The sequence below is a fragment of the Tigriopus californicus genome, chromosome 1, assembly GCF_007210705.1.
Source record: "Tigriopus californicus strain San Diego chromosome 1, Tcal_SD_v2.1, whole genome shotgun sequence".
Classification (NCBI taxonomy): domain Eukaryota; kingdom Metazoa; phylum Arthropoda; class Copepoda; order Harpacticoida; family Harpacticidae; genus Tigriopus; species Tigriopus californicus.
The window spans coordinates 12,703,996-12,723,536 of NC_081440.1; the positions used below are offsets into that span (position 1 = coordinate 12,703,996).

Genomic DNA, 19,541 nt, shown 5'->3' on the forward strand with positions numbered 1-19,541 from the left:
ACAAACACAGACCCAAACGAGGAAATAAACATCAGATGTGCAAAAAGAGTCGCACTAACATTCTAATATCTATCAACACGTTTTTTCCAGCTGTTAGCTGGAGACAAAATGCCATTTAACCTCTCAAAGTCTAGAGTCCATCTGGGGTTGATTGTCAAATTTCCTCGACTTCAATACTTTTCCCTTATGCTTGCGTAATGGACTGATACAAGAAACGTCCAAATAATTTTCGAACCATTTTAGAATGTTGAAAAGACAAAACGACTTAACCCCCTCAGTCAATCAACAAAAGTCACAACTAAATAAATGTCCAACTTTCTTATTTCTTGCTAAATCTACCTTGTAAACTTAAAGTCGCCTCGAAATTAGAATGTGGCCATTGCTTGACAAAAGGCAATTATTTAATCAAACATCATGCCTCTCCGGTTCTCAAGGCCTTAGTGATATATTATTATCAGAATGCCCGATAGTGGATGCTTGTGTAAACCGCACCAATTTCGGCACTACCTCGTGTCGTCCCATGTACATGCTACGTACTGCACGCATGTACCTAGCTAGTCGATGGAGGAGGATGCCAATCGAGCCGGCTGGTCTTTGGTCTCCTATCTCACTGCCCAACTCCTCGGTGGCACTGTTCTTCATGACTCAGGATCCTATCACCGTGGTACCAGTTGGGATCCTCCACTGGCAGAACACGGAGCTCGGTTCAGTCTTCTACAGCTTCACCTATAACTGCCATCAATTCGTGGAGTTGTTTCGTTGCTAATATCAAGTACCCTCTTGTCTGAAGAGACTAATTTTCCTTTCGACGATTGAGCCTTTAACGGGTTATTATTATTCGTTTTTGAGGTAAGACCAATTTTTTGTAGTATGGAGATATTTGTTTTTTCTCTTGACAAGGACCTAGTTTAGCATCCGCATGACGTCTCACCTCTTAATGAGCGTTTGTCAACATTATCAGAGTACAAACATTTGTATTTGAGAAAACTCGTTCTTGGACGTATCATGTTATCTGAAAGGAAAGACATAAGATACGTAAGTTGAGATACGTAACTTATACTATCGAATAAGCAACTAATTACGGTTTTAGCATGTTGGTTCACAAGTTTTGATTGCCAGGCTTATCTATCCAACTATTCAAAGCTTCGCCGACTTATCTCAAGATGTTAATACAAGGCGTGGAAATAGAATGGAAAAAAAGTGCGGTTGATTGTCCAGCATTAGCTAACGTTCGTACATTCGAGCAAATAAACAACGATTCAACGATTCGATTCATTTTTATGGCTTCTGGAGGTGTGAGACTCTTTTTCCCACTCATAAAGCAAGCTACGACATAAATCCTGAGAATACATCGTTTCTGTTGTAATTGGTGGAATCCTCGAGCCGTTACCCGAGGCTTCTATCTGTTTTAACATGCACCGAAGATTCAAATGGAACCTTGCTTGATCTTGTCACCCCTCATTCAACCTATACTTGCTTTGCTCAATGACATATCCCACCAAGAGGCATCAAAGTGTTCTTTTATTGAGCGGTTCAGCTGGGCCTCCTCCAATTCAGCTGTGCTTGGGAAGTGTAGTATGTGTGTCCTTAGTTTCTTTGTTTCCAGCCACTGCGATCCTTTTGCCACTGGTGAGACAAGTTTCGGCGTTGTCCAAGGCGTCGGCTCTTGATCCATCCATGGTTCTGCATGCATGCTGAAGAGTACCTACCCCTGTCGGTTCAGAGTATCTCTCTCTCGCTCACGAGTCCGTCCTAAAATCATTCCTGCGTTGGATGATGAGGATGATGGGCTCTGCTCGTGTGTGCTGTACGATTCGAGAATGGTGTCGGCTTGTACCTGGCACGAAATAAACGTCCCTGCGGTGTTGCTGATATAGATGCTGCCCGGGGCCTGGAATCATGGGTTTTGTTCGTACCATCCAGGAGATCCAAGTCCTGAACACAGGCGTGTTAACTTGGGAGAGAGGAGGATGGGGCCTTATGTCAATGTGAATGCCAATAGGGAACTATTAGGAGCCATGCATTTTCGGAGTGATGCGCAGAAGAGCCTCTTCATAGTTCTCCCATCTCCGACGAATCGGACCCCCTTTGTACACTCTATGAAGAGAATGGCAGTACAAGCAATCTGGTTTTGACTCGCCATGTTCAAGTTGAATGCTATGCCATTTTTTGCTTTGTTGCGTAGTTCCGCGTATGGTTTTAGCGCCTTGATGAGGCACTCTTAGACTTAGAAAACATGGAATTTGCCCGTTGGACTCTGAATTCAATCGTGACTGGACTGTCTTTTTTGATGAGTTTGACGAACGAACAAACGACGAATTTCTCTTTGAAACCAGGTTGTTCAACAGCTTGCCATTTCAAGCAACTGTACTTTTTACCTCAAGATCTTGGCTACTGGTAGTCATCATGATCTCCATCACGAAAGCGTCGCATTTGCCAGTCTCCCAATTGTTGGAAAATACAAGAAAGTTTCTCTCGTCATGGGAACCTTGGGCGAAAGTTCCATCTGATGAGAGACAAGGTTGAGAAGGATTCAAAAGATTGATAACAAGTCGTCCTATGAAAGTCGACCTCGGTGAGCGACGAACCATGAAAGTTGGGATTGCCTCACATACACTTTAATAACAATTCAAACGAGAATATCATGTCTGAGGCAAATGGTGTCGTCAAACCACAAACGTTTTGGAAGCACAAAAACTGGATTGTCTGGCAGCCCAAAGGTGAAACTTGGTCATATTTGTAGACGCACGTATCCAAAAGAATGAACATCAGCCTTTTTTTTTAGATCGGAGATTATCGCAATGAAACTGGTTTCAGGAACCGTTTTCAGGAGAGCTTATTGTGCAGCGGAATTTGTTATACAAGAACTCTATGAACAATTGAAGCCTGCACAGATGATTTTGATAGACTTTGGGTTATTTCCGAGTAATCAGGTTTACCAAAGGCCGGATCGAAAAGGGTTCAATAGATCCGAACGTCGATCACGATCTTGCCCAAAGTCAATCTGTTGCTAGGCTCTCAAGTCGGTTCCAGCTTAGAAACACGTTGGTTGCCAGCGACAAAATGCACGAAACTCGACTTATCTGCTCCACTCTAGACAACGATTTGATCAGAAATTGTCCGTTTTAGGAGCCAAGAAAGGTTGCTAATGGCGTGGGTATGAGTTTCGATCTAATCATTTTAATGGTGACCTTTTTTTAAAAAATACTTAGCAACATTTCGGACAAAATGAAATCTGTTGGCAAAAGGTTCCCAAGCTGAATCTCTTTTTTGGTGGACATCCCAAAGTTTTCCTGTAGTTTTCAGCTATTAACCGTGAGAAGGTCACGGTTTAATTGGAAAAACGTCACGGCAATGCGAATCTCTATTCACATCCACCACAACAATAGATAGTGGTCCCAATTGTTGCCATCATTGACAATACAGCAACACTGAATCCCAATGTTTCGACTGAGAGAAGGAAATAAGGCACGAACCGACCACATTGCGTGCTTGAAATCGATCGATTGAAATACCGAGAGCAGGGGGCATGTATGGCTAATATCTGTGCAACAAGTAAGGATTTTCCAGTATCTCGAAAATTGCTAGGACTCTGCAGAGCACACTTACACTTGCAGCTAGCTGGAGTCGTTCAAGGGTTTTTACTCAGTCCAAGGTTACTCGTTGTTGTTCGAGCCAAGGACTTCTGGATGTTTTGGACCACGATTATCATCTACCCTAATCAACAGAATAGAATAAAGAGAAAAATTATGCCAGTATTCGATCTCTGATTGTTCCAGTCTCTTTTCAATGGAAGCACACATTGAATGGTTGTTCGCATCTGCATATTTCAGGGGTCCATTTTCAAGGCTACTCCTTCACCTTCCACAAGAGTTGACCGCTCAGTAAACTAGTCAACACTGAACACCTCATGAACTTGCATGGCACTAAATGTCCTGATGATTATCTTCGTTGTTACAACCAAACAAAGAGCAAGCGAGCAAGCCTACTACAGGTGAGGAGCAAAATCATCGCAGATAGAGTAGGTATTGCTCCGTTGATGGCCATTGAATTGAGATGATTTCAACAAAAATGACCTTCATGTGTTCAAGTGCGTAGTCGTTGTTGCAACTCCTCTGTCTGTTGGAACGCTCTCCAGACTGAATTTCTTCTTCCTTCCTAAATGTTGAAACCTGAGTCTTGTTGAGTAGACCTGGAAGCTGATACAATTCATCGTTATTTAGGTATTCCCACTGCAGGTGGAAAAAAGAGCAATTCAGTTACACCTTGCAAGCAATTCCAGAGGTTTGAATCGTTTTTCTCGAAACAGAGGTTTTTTACAGGAAATTTGGCAGCTTGTATCGTAATAATTTCCCAACACATCCGGTCTCGGGACATTTCTACTTCCACAATGGAATAGAGGTCTCTAATTAAGCAATATGCTTTGTTTCCAGAATATCCAGGAGAGGATTACTCTTCACTCAAAATGCGAAACTCCAGCATCCTTAAATGGGCTCAAAACAACAAGAACAATAAACTGAGTAATGGAAAGAAAAACGACAAGAAATGGATTCATCAACCAGAAGCCCTCCAAAACGGTCATGTCGTCTACCTAGTCAAGGTAAAACAGTTTTAGCAATCATCATTCAAGCCCATACGTATATATGATAGAATTGTTCTCTTTTAATAGTTCTTGGGCAACACAGAGGTGGACAAGCCTAAGGGAATCGAGGTGGTGAAACAAGGTGTGCAGAAGCTAAAGTTCAACCAACAATTGAAGAAGGCCGAGGGCGGCAACAGCAGCGCGAAGACGCCCAAAGTGGAGATGACCATTTCGGTGGATGGAGTGACGATTCAAGATCCCAAATCCAAGGCCATGATGCATCAATACCCTTTGCATAAGATCTCGTATTGTGCCGATGACAAGGCTGAGAAACGCTTCTTCAGCTTCATCGCCAAGGATAATGACTCCAGTCGTCATACTTGCTTCGTTTTTGTCAGTGATAAATTGGTAAGATGGCATGCAATCTGTTAACGTTGGGTAATTTTGGGCAAAAAATTAGCACTTCTTAATGCCCCTCCTGTTGCAAATGTGGATGCATTATGAGCTCATTTGAAGCAGTTGATCGTTGGCCGATTAGATTGATTTCAGATCAATGCGACTTTGGGAGCTCTGACACGCTCTTTTTTCTATGGATTGAATTCTGTGTTTCCAATTGAATTATCTGTGGTTTCAGTTTCAACTGATAAGAAAACCGACATTAGGACTAAATGCCGTGTTTTTAAGCAAATGAAGAGCTGGTCAGTCAAAGTATAGCATTTCTGGGTATTTGCATTGACGAAAAACATTCACATCAAGCCCATTCTTGATTGTCCACCATTTATCTATATTTTGCATTTGTATATTTCATTAGACTGCCCATTAGGAGATATTGGGATCGAAGCACACTTAACTTATTAAGTCATTAGTACTTTACTGGTTAGTGGTTCATTCTACATGTGTGACACAACATGTTGACACGTTGTTGAGCTTATCAATTGTGAATTGGTATAGCAGTCTGTGAAAAGGAAGCAAGTTTTAGTTGACAAATCACATTTTACCATCATATCACAGACAATAACGCTCCCATATCAATAAATCTCCATTAGGCATATATTGAAAATCAATTTTTCCTTGAAAATATTGATTACACGTAATCTAATGAAGGTTAATGGTTGGATGACTCCCTAACCGCTCAACTTACTCATTTGAAACCGATGTATTTAAACAAATTTTGAATGTATTCAAATTATCGATTCCTAGTATTTACCAATGGAAATAATATCAGGAAGCTCCAGTACAATACAGTGAATGCCATAAAGTTTGTTGGTCACAAAGAACACGTTTCAAGGACGAGTTGACGGTGGAATGATGGTTCAAACTGATTCCGTGTTTGTGTCTTTGTTGCGATTTTCCCACAAGGGATTTTTAGCCCAGTTGTCTGTTTCCTCTCAGGAACTGTTTATACAGCCTTCTGTACCTGTTATGATATGAGAAAACGGGATACTTGGAAGAGATTGCTCACGTCTTTGTATTTTGCTTTCAGGCCGAGGAAATCACATTGACCATTGGTCAAGCTTTCGAGTTGGCTTACAAGAAGTTCCTGGACACTTCTGGAAAGGAGAAAGAAGTGAAGAAGGCTCAATTGGTCCAACAAAAGCGCATTGCATTACTCGAAAATGAGAATGCTGAACTCAAGAGGCGTCTTAAAGACATTGTCAACATCAAAGGGCGTCAAGAGGTCCAGGAATATATGAATAAAAACAATGTAAGTAATTTGCTAGATTTTTGTTTTGCGGACTTCATTACCGCTTCTGGGATTGGAATCCGTTTTCGTGTTGTTAGAATCACATTCTAAATATGCTCAAGAGAGAAATTTCACGGAAACAAAGAACCAGTTTCTTTTTGATTGGAAACTGTATGCAATGTTTAGTATGTGGTCTGGCTATCATGAATGCTAATTGAGAAAGGCAACGATGATTCTTCAGGGCGGAAAACTTGAAAAGGAAAAAGTGCAACAAGGGGATTATACCCAAGCCAACTACAATATGAAGCAGTTTTCCAATGCAGGTTGCTCAACTGATTTCTCAGGAACAGACATGGATTTAGTAGTGACGTCATAAAATTTGAACATGTATTCAAGAAGCAGCACACCCAGCATTGCAAACAAATCAATTTGGGATTCTAATTTCTAGAATATGAAGCACATGCCAAGTGCATGAGGATAACATGTTGATATGCTTTCCACTTTGTTTGTTTAGATAACGGAAATCTGCGAGGTGAGAATCAATGAGAATGATTCCACATCCCTGAATGGATCCTTGAGCAATGGAGGTGGCAACGACAATGATTCCAACCATTCGGCCAAGAAACCGGAAAAGGATGAGCTCATCAATTTGGATTCGGCCAACAACAAATTGGACGGATTCTCGTTGGACGACCTCCATGATGATGACTTCAATCCACGTGCTTTCGCCAGCAACTCTGATTCTGACGACACTGATGAAGCTGATTTTGACCCTCGGGCGCCAAAAACAGAAGCCCCCACTTTGCACCCTGCCCCGTCGGCCCCAGTTCTCATCTCTCCTCCGCCCGCCATGCCTGCCCGGGCTAAATCTCAAAACAATTTCTCGGATTCCCTTTTCTCAGCTAACGAGGCTGTAACCAAGGATCCATTCAATGGCGATCCATTTGGCATGTCAACTTTTGAGTCACCAGTTCGATCACAGACCAACGCTTTGAATGGCTTTCAAGGAGGCATCAGTATGGGGAACTTTTCTCTGGATGACCTTGACCCTCTCAAGAAGTAATAAATTCGAAGATATCCCAATATCTTAACTGATCAACATTATGAACTGTAAATTGTAGTTTTTGTATGTCAGTTGAGGGTCTTAGGCTTTGCTAAAACTATCTAATGGTTTAGATGTGATTTATCCAGTGCTATTAATCTATACATGCCCCTATGTGTTAAAATAAAGATATATTAAACATAAAAAGCATTGTAATGAGACTATCCAATCTACTCTTGGGTTGCTGAGAGTAATATGGCCTTGAATTGAATGAAATTCCGCTCAATGACCATTGGGTCGACGCCACTAGACTCTCCACTATCAGATGATGAAGGTAAGGGCATTCAGCAGGTCTTGTCCATGAAGGATTTAGATGTAGTCCAAGATAATGGAAATTTTGCTGAGCCTATCCAGTTGAAAGTTGGCAAAGATTTTTCAAATGTGTGGTTGGATATATCGCGCGTTTAAGTCCAGAGATAGTATCACGATGCTAACTCTGTTCAAGTCGATTGTCCAGCCGCATCTTGAATATGCTTCACCCAGTTGGGCTCCAATGAGTTTATCAGGTTTGCAAAAGCTCGAGGAGGTCTCCAAATATGCTTTACCACGAACATTTAGGGAATGAGAGAGCTGTCGTGTTGGGGGAGATTGAAAAAAATGGGACTCTTTTGGGAAATATGATATAAAATCATATTCATAGTTAAATTTTGATTAAAAGATTAAATTGGTTTAATAATAAAAATATCCTGTGACCCATTTCTAGCTAATATTGGTTGGTTAATTGGAAATGGAACCACAAATTAATTGGAGATGAATATCATTTCCAGACATTTGTAAATGAGCATTTGTACTTTACCTAAATGACATGACTTTCAAGTCATGAGGTTGAAAAATTGTCGTCTGATTTATGATACGGGAAAGAAGAGGTTTATATATTACTGAATAAATTATTGAGAATAGATGAAAGGGTAAGAGAGAGCATGAGCAGAAGACATAACGATGACTGAGAAGGTATATATATGACTGAAGAATGAGCTCCATGAACAAAAAGTACGAGGGCAAATCAAGTATGGATGAAACTAGGCCTATAACTTTAGAATGAACAAATATTTTCGAAGGTTGAGCTCGGGGGATAAATATTTGACTCTTTTCCATCAATTTTCATTTTTAACATTAAGTCAAAGAAACACGTCAACAACCTGAAGAGGAACACAGACATCTTGGGCACTGGACGAGGAGGACCAAGAACCACATCGGCACTCCTGGTCAATTCGTACGAATAACAATATAAAGGACATTTTTCCACAGAAATTGGTCCACATCATTGTACAGCTAAACATGTCCTCTTCGTACACGAGGCCTACCTCTACACGAGGTCTGCCCGCCAATGCAGTGCCTCAATGATCCGAAATCAAGAGTTTGGGGAAAAGCTGTAGGGGTAAGCGAATGATGTCGACATGAACGGCATAAAGAAGGTTGCAGACGCGAGTTTTTCAATTTGACTGTAAAAATGAAACTTGATGGAAAAGAGACAAAGATTTATCCCCCGAGCTTACATTTCCAAAATATTTGTTCATTTTGTGGTACGTTCAGCAATCTATTTGAAAATTCTTGAGCATCAAGATAAGAGAGAAATAGCTTCTTGCCATTGCTAAATATTTCGGACTCCTGAAGTTGAACCACACCGTTTGGAGCTCTATGGTAGCGATTAAATGCCAGCTACAATAGACAAATATTTTCTTGTTATCAACGTTCTATACTTTCGCCAACGTACGAGTATGGAAGTAAAAGTTGGAGCAAAAAGTTCAATAGAATTTGTGTGATCCTAGTATCACACAACTTGAGAGCTAAGTAGTCATCCGATCAGTGGTGGCCACTTGTCATTGAAATGGTTGACCTAGTAGTCTTGAATTTACGTTTTTTTTCTAAATATCACAAGATCGAGTTTCACAGATTGACCATACCATAAGTTGCTCAGTTTCTAAGTGAAGTGACCACATTGCTTGAAGTTATGACTAAATGCTCGGATAACGCTACTTCAAAAGCAGTCTTGAAATATGTTCACACTTTATAGGGACCTCTAAATTGAGATGATCGGGTTTAATAGCACATTAAGTTGGTTCATATTGATGACATGCTTGACATTTTCTCGCTCCATGAAAATCTCTTTAGTTGCAAGTATTGCAAAATACACATGGGTAGATAATTGCTCATATCTCCACTAACGGACGGCTAATTTCATACTAGAAATCTTAACAAGGAAAATTTGCTAGTGTACCTGAGCTGTCTAAAATGCAGTGATAGGGAAATGAGAATACTTTCCCAAGGGATCGTGGGTTCAAACCCCGGCGCTGTGAGTTAATCCTTAGGGACGAAATGTGGCGTAGTGTGCGTATGTAGTGTAGTTTCCTGGTTCGATTCTCCTCTCCGACCTTTCAACCTCAGGAAACTTCTATTGGAAACATTGGGCGATATGATGGCTGGCTTCGCTTGACGGGCGAGTGTCAACCCTCTGACCCTAGCAACCAAGAATTAATAAAACCGGCTACGTAGACTCCAAGTTGATCATATTTGCTCTGAGACATGTGATTCAATTCCTCGTTACACCCATTCAGGTAAACAGTTTCGACATCGCTACGCACCTAACGATAAGCAATTAAATAAAAAAAAACATTTATTTCAATACGACAAAGAGATTGGTTTGTAATTGATTCAGAACTGCATCCGAAAACGTCCGAAAAGTGACGCAAAGGAATCGGCCATTTATACCCCCGAAGAAGAGGTGAAACATTGTGACAAAAACCACAATGTCTTTATACTTTCAGAGACGGTTTTTTGAAAACCTTTGCTGAACACCAAGTCCATCTGGTTTTTTGGTAACGCGACGAAAAATTTGTCACTTTTCAGTCTACTTCACTCATGGTCCGACAAACAATTTGTTCATGGGTTAGTTTGTCCCAAATTGGTTCCCGACTGAGATGTTTGTCCTCTTCCTCATCCAAACTATGATTCGAAATATTCCTTCTGCTTCGTGAGCGGAAAAGACCAATCTGATTTTTGTACATCACATAACCGCCAATGACCGACACCACCATGCACGTGACCAGCACAATAATAGCCGTCAACAGGCCCGTGGAAGCCGTGGTACTAATGGTAACACACTGACAGGTCCGCGAGAAGTCAAAAATGTACCCAGTAGAACACACTTTCCAGCTGGATATGGGACAAATGCACATGCAATTCATGATATCCCATCGCATACCCCGTAGGATACAACGATTCCGTTCCTCTTGGTCTTTGCAGATGCACTGACATCCCGTGGACGAATAATACTGATCGGATCGACAATCACTCGCTTGAACTGGACATCCACAAGCACAACCCACGTGTTCCTCTATCTCCACGTAACCGCATTGAATCTGGGTCTCCGGTTGAGGGAATTGCGACAAGACGGTCATCACTTCCAGACGCTTCTTGCGGGTGGAAGTGGGAATACATCGATGGGAGTACAATTGACAGCTGCCCCCACATCGCTGAACTGGTGCAAAATCCGGGATCACCTGGATGATATTACTAGCATTGGACATATGTTGCCGAAGGTCCACGAGGACTTCTCGAGTCTGACAAATGGGCACGTTGCTGAGGATGTTCCGTTGCTGGTTCTGGGTGCAGGATCCTTGACTGACATATTCCACGGCTTCGATATTGGATACTCCTTGCTTCAAGTAGGAAAGATTCAGAAGGAGAAGCCCCAAGTTCATGTTGAGGCTGGAGATTGAGCCAGATTTCTTGAAGCACCGCATTTTATCCACGGCAGAGCGATGTTCACGACGGATGAATTAAGAAAACAAACGAACTCCGTCAGAAAAAACTATTTACATCACTGGCACATGTATGTGTATGTATATGCAACTGATTGAGATTGGCATATATCAAAATTCTTAATGAGATGGAACCCTCCCAAGCATTCTCAAAAAACTGAGGGCTTCCAAACTTGCTGAGGCTTATATATTCAAGCGATAAGATTGGGCAAGGTCCTGATTACACTTGGCCACAACTGATTGAACCCCAAGTAGCAAACATGGGCAGACACTCATTGTCACTGCGAAAAGAAGATTCATAGAAATCCCCGAAAAAGAGAGATATTAACTAAGTTTTAGCTTCATATGTTTTGTCTTATAGGTAAAGACTAGTTCAGCCCTTTTAGGGATTGTCAGATAATGGTGAAATTGAGACAGCAGTGTTTGTTGTACAGACAGGAAATGTTGCAATATTTTTCGTCTTCTGGGACTCTGTAATTTCCAGCAGATGGTGAGAGTTTGAATATTTACATCAGTGAATCTTTATTATGAGTCAAAGTGAATGAAAAGAACTTGTCATTAGGGATGAGGTGGGCTTCCCCATGCGTTCAACGGACTGTTGAGCTTGAAGGAGTAAACATTTCAGCAGAAATTAAACAGCCGTGGAAGTGTGTCAATTCTGGGACGAATCTTCCAGAATCAGTGCCAGACTTCTCGTCACATGGCGAAACATCAAAGGGTTCTGAATGAATTGAAAAAAGTCGAGTTCAACAAGAGCCTCTGACAACCACGAATTGGTCACTGTGTAAGGAAACGCCAATGACAAATCGTCAGAAGTCAAAGAGTACGTACGTTCGTAGTACCTTCGTACGCTTCCATTCTTGAGTAAACAGGGTTCGTTCACATGGCCATAGACATCTAGAGAGTAGATATCGGAGGCCTAGCCAGTAGTGATGGTTTCGATCAGGATAGTCGGCTATTTAGCTTGAAGAACCTCTGTTAGCACTCCCAATTCAAATGAAAAAGGGTACAGAGATGAAGACGTAAGGTCAAGAACAAGTTTTATTGCAGGTCTGATTCCCAGACCAAAAAAGGTAGGATCACGTTTTGTCACTCTGCTGAGCAGTTATGATTTGGTTTGGGTCTCTTATTTTGCTCTTAATGGCAGCCCTAACCAAGGTCCTTGAAGGTAAAAAAACTGATATTCCAGTTCGAAACACATCAGTGCTAACCAATTGGTTGGTAAAACAGGACAATAAATCGGTTGGTGATGAATACCCAGGAGTCCCTTCATTGTAGTGTAAAAAAGAGTCAGCTTTTTAGCTTTAAGGATCTCGGCTAGGTCTCCCATCACTAGCGAAAGAGGGTACACAAGCAAAATCAAAACCACTTCGAAGAGGTGCAAAACGTGACCCTGCCTTTCTATGTAGGTCTCGGAACCAGGACTGCTTTAAAACTTGTTCCTAATCGTGGATCTTCATTTCTGTCCCCTTTTTCATTTTTATTGGGAGCCCTACCAGAGATTCTTCAAGCTAATTTTCTAGTTCGAAACTTATCACTACTCCATTGTACTAATTTGTTGTTGTGACAGCGGAGCGGTCGTTGGTCGACTTCCACGGAAGTCTAGATCTATGTCTATGCAATAGTCTACTGAAAATGTACACGCTCATTCAAATTGTTGGTAATTGAATTGTCGAAACATTGATGCGTCAATATCTGAAGATTAAATCATCTATTGTCTTTGGGAGGGATATTGACAACTCCTGAATTGGGCATTTTGCAAAGGGAAAATGTAAGCATGGCTTGTGATGAAATTAAAGTACATTAAAATCGAATTGACGTTCAGATAGGGTACGCAAGTAAGATTTTTCAAGATAAGGTACATAAGAAAGTACAAGGTTTCCACATGCCTTCAAAAAAGCTCAAAAATATTCCTAAACCTTGGTGAAGACCTTAAAATCCTCTTTTGTACTAAACCGAGCACCAACCCTCTATAATCTGCTACTATGTTCACTTCGACGATTCTATTTACTAAATGATCCATTGTTAAGTTTTAAGCGACATTTAGATTGTATTTTTATCAACAATCCCGGACTAGCCTTTCGGTCAAGGGTACACGTAGAGCGGCAAGTTCGAACATGTTATGTGACCAAATCTTTTATCAACTATGACTTACGGGGAACTCATTACCCTATATCGATAAAAAAACTCGAAAAGAATGTTTGAAAAAAGTACACAGTAATCTTTATCTTTATTCAAGAAGGACAAAATGTTGATTTTGAGACCTTTGCAGCGTTCAGCTGCGCATTTGTACTGTATCGGATGGCAGTTAAGCCGGTGATTATTTTCTTGATAAGATCAATTGGGTATGAATTGAAGGAACTCATATGGAATTTTAAGAAGGCTTTGGGGCCATACTTTGACGAGTAAGAGTCAATTGAAATTTATTACTGTCTTTGTACTACGTAGCTCAAGTAATTCCAAAGAAAAACGACGATTGTGGTGACGCGGATTCGTGCCTCGTAACAATGACTGTAGTAGGTCTTAAATGCCCCTAGGTCTACAAAAATCATGCAATCGGCTCGAAAATTTGTACCTAGGCTTCAGATTGCCATACGCAAAATTGGTTTGCAAAATGAGGTTATAGGCTTGGCTAGACCTGGACATAATAATTTGCACAGAGCCTTTACATCCATGTATTCCCTCTTCCTTGGTTTATGTATGGCCTCCTTAACAGAAGCTGCACGTTATCTCATAAAGAATGGGTCACAGAACATAGCAATTCAACCAAAATTGATTATAGCTATTTCACAAACTATCCATCCAAGTCTCCAAATCTCCGAATCATTTCGTGGCCAAAACGTAAATTAGCCACACTTGTTTGGTTGGAATTTCATCCAAGTAGCCGATGTACATTTTGGTCAATGGTTAGACGATCAATTAGATCAATGGCTATACCTTATCCTCTATTAAAACCTCTCTTGCGAGGAACATTCAAATGATGTTTTGTACCAAGAGCTTGGTTTTAGTTAGTCTTTTGACCATGACTTCTGAAAGAAGAGGAATTTCATTGTTATTGACTTATGGACAATACTGGAAGAAATGGCTAACCTTATGGTGTAAGCTATTCCTCTTTCACTTTTGTACACAGTTTCAAAAGTGTTTCAAAGCAAGTGTTTGGTTTCGAGAGGTCTTCTGACCATGATACTCCCAGACAATCAAAATTCATGCGCAACAATCTGAAACTTTACCTACATGTTCCAGGCTGGGATGGATCAATTGAAGACATTTTGGAACAAACATAATAGCAATTGGCCAAATGTTTGAGAACTAACGAGCAAAATTTCTACCAAGGAACTAGTTTGCGTTTTGGCCAAGCAATGAATCACAGATTTCGTGACATTTTCGTTGAACATCCAAAAATACTTGCTTGCCTACACGCTTTGCAAATAATGTTTTGAGTTGCCAGCCCTGCTTTTTGGATTGAATTGGCATTTATTTTGCCCCATTCTGTATGGGCTACCCGGTATTTACTTAGACTAAATATCCTTGGAGCAAACTTGAACTCGTTCAATGAGATTATCTGAACTCATTTACAAGGCAGTAGAGAAATAGCGAAATTACAGTAATTCGTTCCTTTCTTAAAAAAGGGACGTGTAATCCCATACAGTTTAAAATGGTGTAATTGTAACGACCTAAAACCCCGAAAACTATTCGTCACTCGTTCCTTTCTTCACCCTCCAGAGCGGCCTATTATTTTTCGTTTCTCTCTTCTCAACTGAGGAAACTTGAAGCTTGTAGGCAAACTTAACAGAATTTGCAATGTTTTGCTATTTCCATATTTTGTATTATTGAAGAATGAAGATCACCTTGACATGACAGGGCTGCAAATTGTGCTTGCTTTTAACGACAGGTGTTGTAGTTTCAAATCTTGTTACATTTGCACTACTTCATTGTTTAAATCTCCTCAATCAAATTCCATTGGACTAAATTGTGTCATGGATGGTTGCAAATTTTAAATAACCATTAATTGAGAACAGAAAAAGACCTCAGCTTTAGTTGTGAAATATTTAAATAATATTTACTCCAGAAAAAGGTAAAACATTTAATACTTATTCTCGGAAAGTATTTGAAAAGAGCCTGATTCAAAGCGAAATCTCCTTTCGGCTGGAGTATGATGCACCAAATTTCCCAAGTCTTCATCCATAATCGGTAAGCATTTTGAAAGAACCTAAATTTTTCGAAAATACTTAAAATATTTAATTGAATACTGTCGAAAATTTTCATTTTTGCGACGAAAAAATAAAACTGAAGTCGAAATCAGTTTTCTTAGGGTTGATTTTTGAATGCAAATACTTATATTATATGCATTTTATTGACTTTAACAGTTTAAAAATCCATAAGGTATGTTATCCTCATACGATTGCCAATGTTTTAGGCATCAAGTTTTTCAATCTTTGGAAATCAATGATTTTCCTGTTATGTTTTTCCATTGGCTTGGCAAACAGTGAACCAAATAAATATACCCAGGAATGGGAGTAATGCAGTGCCAAGCTAATAAGCAATATCAATCCTCATTAGCGTAACATTTTGAGAGGGAAAAGTTCAACTTTTAAGACTATTTGAAACAAAAAACAACATTGATTAGAGAAGTCTGGTCTTGATGGGGCAAAAGCCTGAAATAAATGTCATCTAAATTTTAGAAAAGGTAACTGTAACCAGTAGCGGTTGTGAAATGAATTACCGTTTTTGAAATTTTACCGCAATTGAAACTTTAATCCGTTCCTTTTACAGTCCTTTTCATTATTTTCTCGTTGCCGACAAACAAACGTAGAAACACAAGAATACGCACTAGATGTCTGCTTTAATTGGACATTTTTAGCTAAACTATTCCAACGGCATAAATACACCAACCACCCTTGTGAGAGACCACTCAAATCCTACAAGGGTAAAATTACAAACACTTTTGAAACCCAAATAAGAATGACCAGAGAGTAATATATCATATACTTGTAGCATACCAGTAACTTGATAAAGAAACGAGGCTTGCAAAAGTGTTGGCCATTTACATCCAGTATACAGCTTCCTATGTAAATCTGATACAATTGTGGTAATTGTTCGGAATCTTACTCCTATAGGATTTGAAACGTCTCCTCGAAGAGTTGGTGGGTTATTCGGTGTGTTACAGTACTTGGGCTAACAATTGTTCATTTAATAATCTCTTGATAAAGTCTGGCATCCTAGAGCGTATTCTCCGGTTTCTACGTTTGTTTGTCCGCACCTAGACGAAGCAGAGGGCGCTTCCTCCGGTCAATGAAAAGCACTTTTGAGGAACGTCAAACGCCCTGCTCATTTATATTCAAGGGCGAGATAAATCTGCCAACTGATCCATTGGGATGTATATTAGTACCTATAAACAATGATAAAAATAATAAACGATTTAACTATTTTTATTGGTGATTACTTTCCTATGAAGCACTTACGGATGGATTGAGATAAATGGGCTGTTTGCAATTCATGATTATTGAATTACAGGCTCCAAATCGCAAAATCTTGATTTACATTTTTCAATTTGAATTGCTATAACATATTCATTAGTGCTTAATTCCAACACAATTCACCTTGACGTATTCTAAATTTAAGTTAAAAATTAAAAAGTGAAAATGGACGTGAAAAAACATTGACAAGATGAAGTATTAAAACTGAACGATGGCCTCAAAAACTCACCTCTGAAACTTTCATGCTCATTTCAAAGGATTTTTTTAAATTTCTTGGTGTACGCCAAATCTGATGCCAAGACGGCCTTTGGCAATCTCCTTAATGACAAATTAAAAAAAACTTCTCGAGTAAAAACTTCCGTATAGGTGAAAAATACAATTAAAAAGTGTGTCGCTCCATTTGCAGGTTTGGGACCAGAAACAAGACCTCAAACTTAAAATGATCTCACGTGATGTCTTATGTACAATGATTTTTTTGGGAAATAGCAGAAAGGTTAAAGTATAAACCTGGACAAATGTTTGTAATACACGTTAGGGAGTAAAGATGATATTTTGGGAGTGTTTTGTGTTGATATCAAGTCTTAAGTCAGGTTTTGTGCCTCAATTGTTTGCTCACCTCTTTAAAAAGACGAGCGCCATATTCCCATTTTGGAATGCATCCGTAAGGGGCAACATAGTGGAGTGGCCGGGATTTTTCATGCGTAGCTCATTTCCAACTTGGCGCTCATTGACCGGACAAAGATTACTTTGACAAAAATGTAGGTGTTTCACAATCTAATGGCCTCTATCAAACACTGCGTATAATATTGATAGTGGAGAGTAGATCCGTAAGAGAGAAGGATATGGAAGCGGATCCAGGGTTCCGGTTCGTATTCATTCCTAAGCATGACGCAAAGCCTTAAAAAGTAGACGATTATTTGAAGAACATTGGCCAAAGAATGCTAATATTGCTATTCCATAACGCAGAGTGCCTTAAATGTCTTAATAAATACTTTAAAAAGGTTTCCTGTGTTTACTGAACCTTTTCCTGATTAAGCTTATATTGTTGCTGATAAACGGGTAAGAAACTATCTTGGGAGATTCGGAATCTAACTTATACATTCATTTCAACTTGTACTATTGCGTGCAAATGATTTTTCTGTGCGAATTTGTCAACCTGGGGTTCAATTCGATGTTGAAGAAACCATTTGTTGAAAGTGTTCTTTTTCTCTTTAGCGATTTTGACACACACGGTTCCGAACCTTTGTCTAAGGTCGGTTTGAAACCTTTGAATTCAACAATGTTTCGTAAAGCAGAACAGAACAACTTCATCCCAACTCAACATGTACCAAACGACCTTTGATTGCTTAACAACATTAACAGATTCTTTCTAGAAGGTATAACTATTAACGAGAAGGAAGCCCATGAAGCTATCGGAACCTTGAAATTTTCCAGCACTCTAGGTCCTTAAGGTGTGACGATACTAAGCTAGTTTTTGTTAACAGCTCATTCAGTGAACCAGGCACACCTACGATACAAGATGACGGAAACAAAATATATAAATGGGTCGACGTTCAAAGCATGGACCTAAATGGGGATAAGTTTCGAATTATGACTTTCAACCAGATTGTTGTAGACCCGCCTACTTACAATGACAATCGCCAGAGCTCTAATAGGGACCTTGGGATAATAGTTGGAAATAAGGGTAAATTTGAAGAGCAAATACAATCAAAGGTGATTCCATTCGAACGCCAAACTTGCGGCTGGTGATTCAAATCCAGAGATGCATATGCATTGAAAACTTTCTACTAGTCAATTGTGTAACGGCATCTAGCCCAATCTGGGCCTCAACGACTGCGGGGGGGGCAAAAATAATTGAAAGTGTATTATCATTATCATTTTTACTTCTAAAATTTAGATTGATCATCTAAGACAAAACTGTTTAGTACTAAGCGCAGATACGAAGGCTACCTAATTATATATGTTCTTAGATATTTCCATGCCCTTCTTTGCCCTAATCCGGGAATAAGTTACAGGGTTGTCAAAAAAGAGAAAGGACTCGAATGGAGCAAACCAATTGGATTGCTTGTCTTTGCATATTTGATAGGTCAAGCCATGGACAATCGCTGTCCAAGACACATTTGACATCACAAATGTACCCAAGAAGTGTATTGGAAACTTTTGAATTATAAGTTTTAAGATTAAAGTCAACCGCCCAACCAAAAAATATTGACCAACTCGTCAAAACTAAACAGATCCACTCGTCCTTGACAAGTTTATTTTGAGCTTAAGGAGCATTTCTCACGGACCTACAAAGAGATTCGACTTGTGTGAATGAAAATGAAAGGTGAGGAAAGGTTATATATAATAACAATTATCTTAACTCTTGGTCATGTCAATCCGTATAATGTAAAAAAGAGAGTGCATGACCATTAGAGATGGGGAAAATATGCAAGACTTCGCCCCCAAAATGCACATAAAATATGCAAAAAAATATTAATATGCACCAAATGACAAAAATATGCTATTCAATTTGCAGGTTTTTCCAGTTTCAGGCCACTGGGGCTATTTTTTTGCCTATTTAGAACTACCATGGCCTGATTAATGAATGCCATAGTTTGAATCAAAACACAAATACCTTGGCTTACATTTCAGTTAAATATTATCCAGTACCACAATAGTATCTATATCTACAAGCCTGCATTTCAATTTTAAAGTTGTTAATTCAACTGACCAGATTGTATCTGGTTCCTCTTATCTATGGAGTCAACCTGGGCTGGAGAGGAAAGCATTTTGAAACCTTGCTAGATGACATTTGAGCATTGCGTAACCTCCTGATTGGGCAGTTGATTGGGAAGAAAAAGCTGATTAACCAACCCTCAGCTGTCATGCATCTGATAAGGAGGTCGCCCATTGCTGGAACGGCTTCCATCAAAGTTTTGTAGAGCTTTTTGCT

At 39.7% G+C, this 19,541-nt stretch overlaps 3 protein-coding genes across 6 annotated transcripts in view; 2 read left to right on the forward strand and 1 right to left on the reverse strand.

The window, feature by feature from the left end:
- LOC131886445 (small ribosomal subunit protein uS8A) overlaps positions 1-19,541 on the forward strand; it is a 41,004-nt gene that overhangs the window by 18,685 nt on the left and 2,778 nt on the right. The gene's annotated exons all lie outside the window — the stretch shown is intronic.
- Positions 647-7,424, forward strand: LOC131886406 (PTB domain-containing adapter protein ced-6-like). 4 transcript variants are annotated; one of them, XM_059234729.1, is made up of 6 exons: positions 647-849; positions 3,834-3,994; positions 4,434-4,600; positions 4,670-4,990; positions 6,066-6,287; positions 6,781-7,424. In XM_059234729.1, the coding sequence occupies exons 3-6, from the start codon at positions 4,466-4,468 to the stop codon at positions 7,327-7,329; spliced, it is 1,227 nt and encodes a 408-aa protein (XP_059090712.1). In that variant the 5' UTR covers positions 647-849; positions 3,834-3,994; positions 4,434-4,465; the 3' UTR covers positions 7,330-7,424. The 4 variants fall into 4 exon arrangements, with proteins under 4 accessions (XP_059090712.1, XP_059090704.1, XP_059090731.1 ...); XM_059234721.1 differs by lacking the exon at positions 3,834-3,994 and having other exon boundaries at positions 648-849; XM_059234748.1 differs by lacking the exons at positions 647-849; positions 3,834-3,994 and adding an exon at positions 4,208-4,223.
- On the reverse strand, positions 9,965-11,297 carry LOC131886426 (vascular endothelial growth factor A-A-like). The gene has a single exon (XM_059234760.1). It carries the CDS (start codon positions 11,109-11,111, stop codon positions 10,212-10,214), a length of 900 nt encoding a protein of 299 aa, XP_059090743.1. The 5' UTR covers positions 11,112-11,297; the 3' UTR covers positions 9,965-10,211.

Coding starts and splice junctions, on each gene's coding strand:
- LOC131886406 (XM_059234729.1), top strand. CDS start 4,466: ATGCGAAACTCCAGCATCCTTAAATGGGCTCAAAACAACAAGAACAAT. Junction 4,991..6,065: donor TTTTTGTCAGTGATAAATTG/GTAAGATGGCAT, acceptor TTTTGCTTTCAG/GCCGAGGAAATCACATTGAC. Junction 6,288..6,780: donor AATATATGAATAAAAACAAT/GTAAGTAATTTG, acceptor TTGTTTGTTTAG/ATAACGGAAATCTGCGAGGT.
- LOC131886426 (XM_059234760.1), bottom strand. CDS start 11,111: ATGCGGTGCTTCAAGAAATCTGGCTCAATCTCCAGCCTCAACATGAAC.